The sequence below is a fragment of the Carlito syrichta genome, unplaced genomic scaffold (assembly GCF_000164805.1).
Source record: "Carlito syrichta isolate Samal-C Ts95f unplaced genomic scaffold, Tarsius_syrichta-2.0.1 Scaffold130451, whole genome shotgun sequence".
Taxonomy (NCBI): Eukaryota; Metazoa; Chordata; class Mammalia; order Primates; family Tarsiidae; genus Carlito; species Carlito syrichta.
Genome location: NW_007074547.1, coordinates 91 through 1,904, shown reverse-complemented (window position 1 = coordinate 1,904; position 1,814 = coordinate 91). Strand labels below are relative to the sequence as shown.

Here is a 1,814-nt window from a genome sequence, read left to right as displayed (position 1 = left end):
GCTGGAGTGCAGTGGCCGCTCCCGGCCACCGCAGCCTCGACCTGCTGGGCTCTGGCAATCCTTCTGCCTCAGCCTTCCAGGTAGCCGGAACTATAGGTGCGCGCTACCATGCCTGGCTAATTTTTTGATTTATTGTAGAGATGAGGTCTTGCCAAGTTGCCCAGGCGGGTCTTGAACCCGCAGGCTCAGGCAATTCACTCACCTTGGCCTCCCAAAGCCTGGGATTACAGGCTAAGCCACCAAGCCCGGCCTGTATCGTTATTTTTATTGTCTATTTTCCCCCAAATATTTCCCATCTGGGGTGAGTTGAATCTGGGAACGTGGGACCAGCGGATGTGGAGGGTGACTGCATTTTGCAGGCAGTTGAGAACGCCACCCTGGAGCTCAGGAGATGGCTCTGGCTGGAGGCTACACACCACGGGCATGTACAGATCGTAGCAGGAGGCGTGGGGGCAGACCACTGAGCCCATGGAAGGTGAACAGACAAGGGAGAGAAGGTCGAGCACAAAACTCTGGGGCGGAGGCTCCAGTCTGGGGGACTCCTGGGGGAACTAAGCTCTTCACAGAAGGCCCAGAAGGAACGCAAAAAAAGCAGGAAAAAGCACGGGAGAGTGGGGTTACAGAGACCAAGCTGAGGAGACTCGGTTCCAGCAGCGTCACCAGCCGGAGGGGGAGCGAATGTTTGCCCATTGGCGGGGTGGCCTGCTCTTTGTCCTTTGAGCTGGTGATGAGAAGGGCCGGGGACAAGGAGGACAGAGTGTGGGGGGTGGCGGCACCAGGACCTCTTGTCCCAGAGACGGGGATCATGGGGCGCCGTGGCCTGCTGTGGCGACCCAGTCCCTGGCGCTGGCTGGGAGCGGCCACGCTGCTGCGCTCCAGACTGCTGGGAGTCACCCGTGGGTGCCCCCTCCTGCGCCCCCACCCCAGAACAAGTACCTGGCATTTCCGTCCGTCCACGATCCTCAGGTCCTCCTCAAACTCAACGCCCACCTGGAATTCCAGGACGTAGGTGCGGAAGGCGCTGAGGGTCTTCACCGTCAAGTGGTCGCCCTGGTGGTCGATCTCCTTGTCGGGCTTCAGCCACCGTGCGACCCTCCGCAGGGCTGTGCTGATGTCTGCGGAGTGGGGGCGGCGTTAAGGGGGAGAGCGCGCCCAGCCAGCAGCCCCTCCACCTCAGGGCTGGGCGCGCTCTCCCCCTAAGGCAGCCTGGGACTGTGATTTCCCCCTCTGGCCGCACGCCCGGGAAGTGGATCCCAAGTCAGGCGCTGACCGTCTGAGCCCTCCGCAGCGTCCAGCCGGACATTCCCCCATTCCCGGGATCGAGGGGCAGGGAGGGGGAAGGGGGAAGCGGGGAGGGGCCTGGGAGGGCCAGGCCGTTACTCAGCGCTTGCAGGTAGTCCTCTATGTTCTTCTGCGAGACAAAGCGGTAGTAGCCGGTGAGGTTGGGAGGCATGGTGGAGGATGTCTGGGAGATGCGGGAGGCAGGTGAGGGGGCGGCTGCCTGCCAGGGCTGAGGGTGGCCGCGCAGCTCCCGAGACAGGGCGTGCCAAGGCCCGGCGGCCCGGCTCTTGTGGGCTGGGCGCTGCTGCAGTAGGAGGCCCCAGCACTCCTCCCTCCCCCACGGTGAGTCCGGGGCGGTGTCTGCAGGGACTCGGCAGAGTTGGGCCCGGCCGGGTTTTTCCCGAGGAAGCAGCCCGAGCAGGGCCGGGCGGCAGTCGCTCAAAATCCAAGCAGTTCTGAAGGCCGGTGTTGGCCTCCGCCGCATCCCTGGCGGGTGGGGGAGGCCCCGAGGGGGCAGCCGCCCGTGGGAGGCC

The 1,814-nt window shown here is 64.3% G+C and overlaps 1 protein-coding gene across 1 annotated transcript; it reads right to left on the bottom strand.

Annotated features, from left to right (window-relative positions):
* Window positions 1-251: 251 nt before the first annotated feature.
* Window positions 252-1,453, bottom strand: LOC103250443. Its single transcript, XM_008049031.1, has 2 exons — window positions 1,381-1,453; window positions 252-1,115 (listed from the first exon to the last, which is right to left on the bottom strand). Exons 1-2 carry the CDS (start codon window positions 1,451-1,453, stop codon window positions 409-411), a joined length of 780 nt encoding a protein of 259 aa, XP_008047222.1. The 3' UTR covers window positions 252-408.
* Between the last annotated feature and the right edge of the window lie 361 nt (window positions 1,454-1,814).

Excerpts from the sequence above, each read along its gene's own strand:
- LOC103250443 (XM_008049031.1), bottom strand. The coding sequence starts at position 1,453 with ATGCCTCCCAACCTCACCGGCTACTACCGCTTTGTCTCGCAGAAGAAC. Across the intron at positions 1,116-1,380 it reads GGACTACCTGCAAGCGCTGA|ACATCAGCACAGCCCTGCGG; the intron begins GTAACGGCCTGG and ends CCCACTCCGCAG.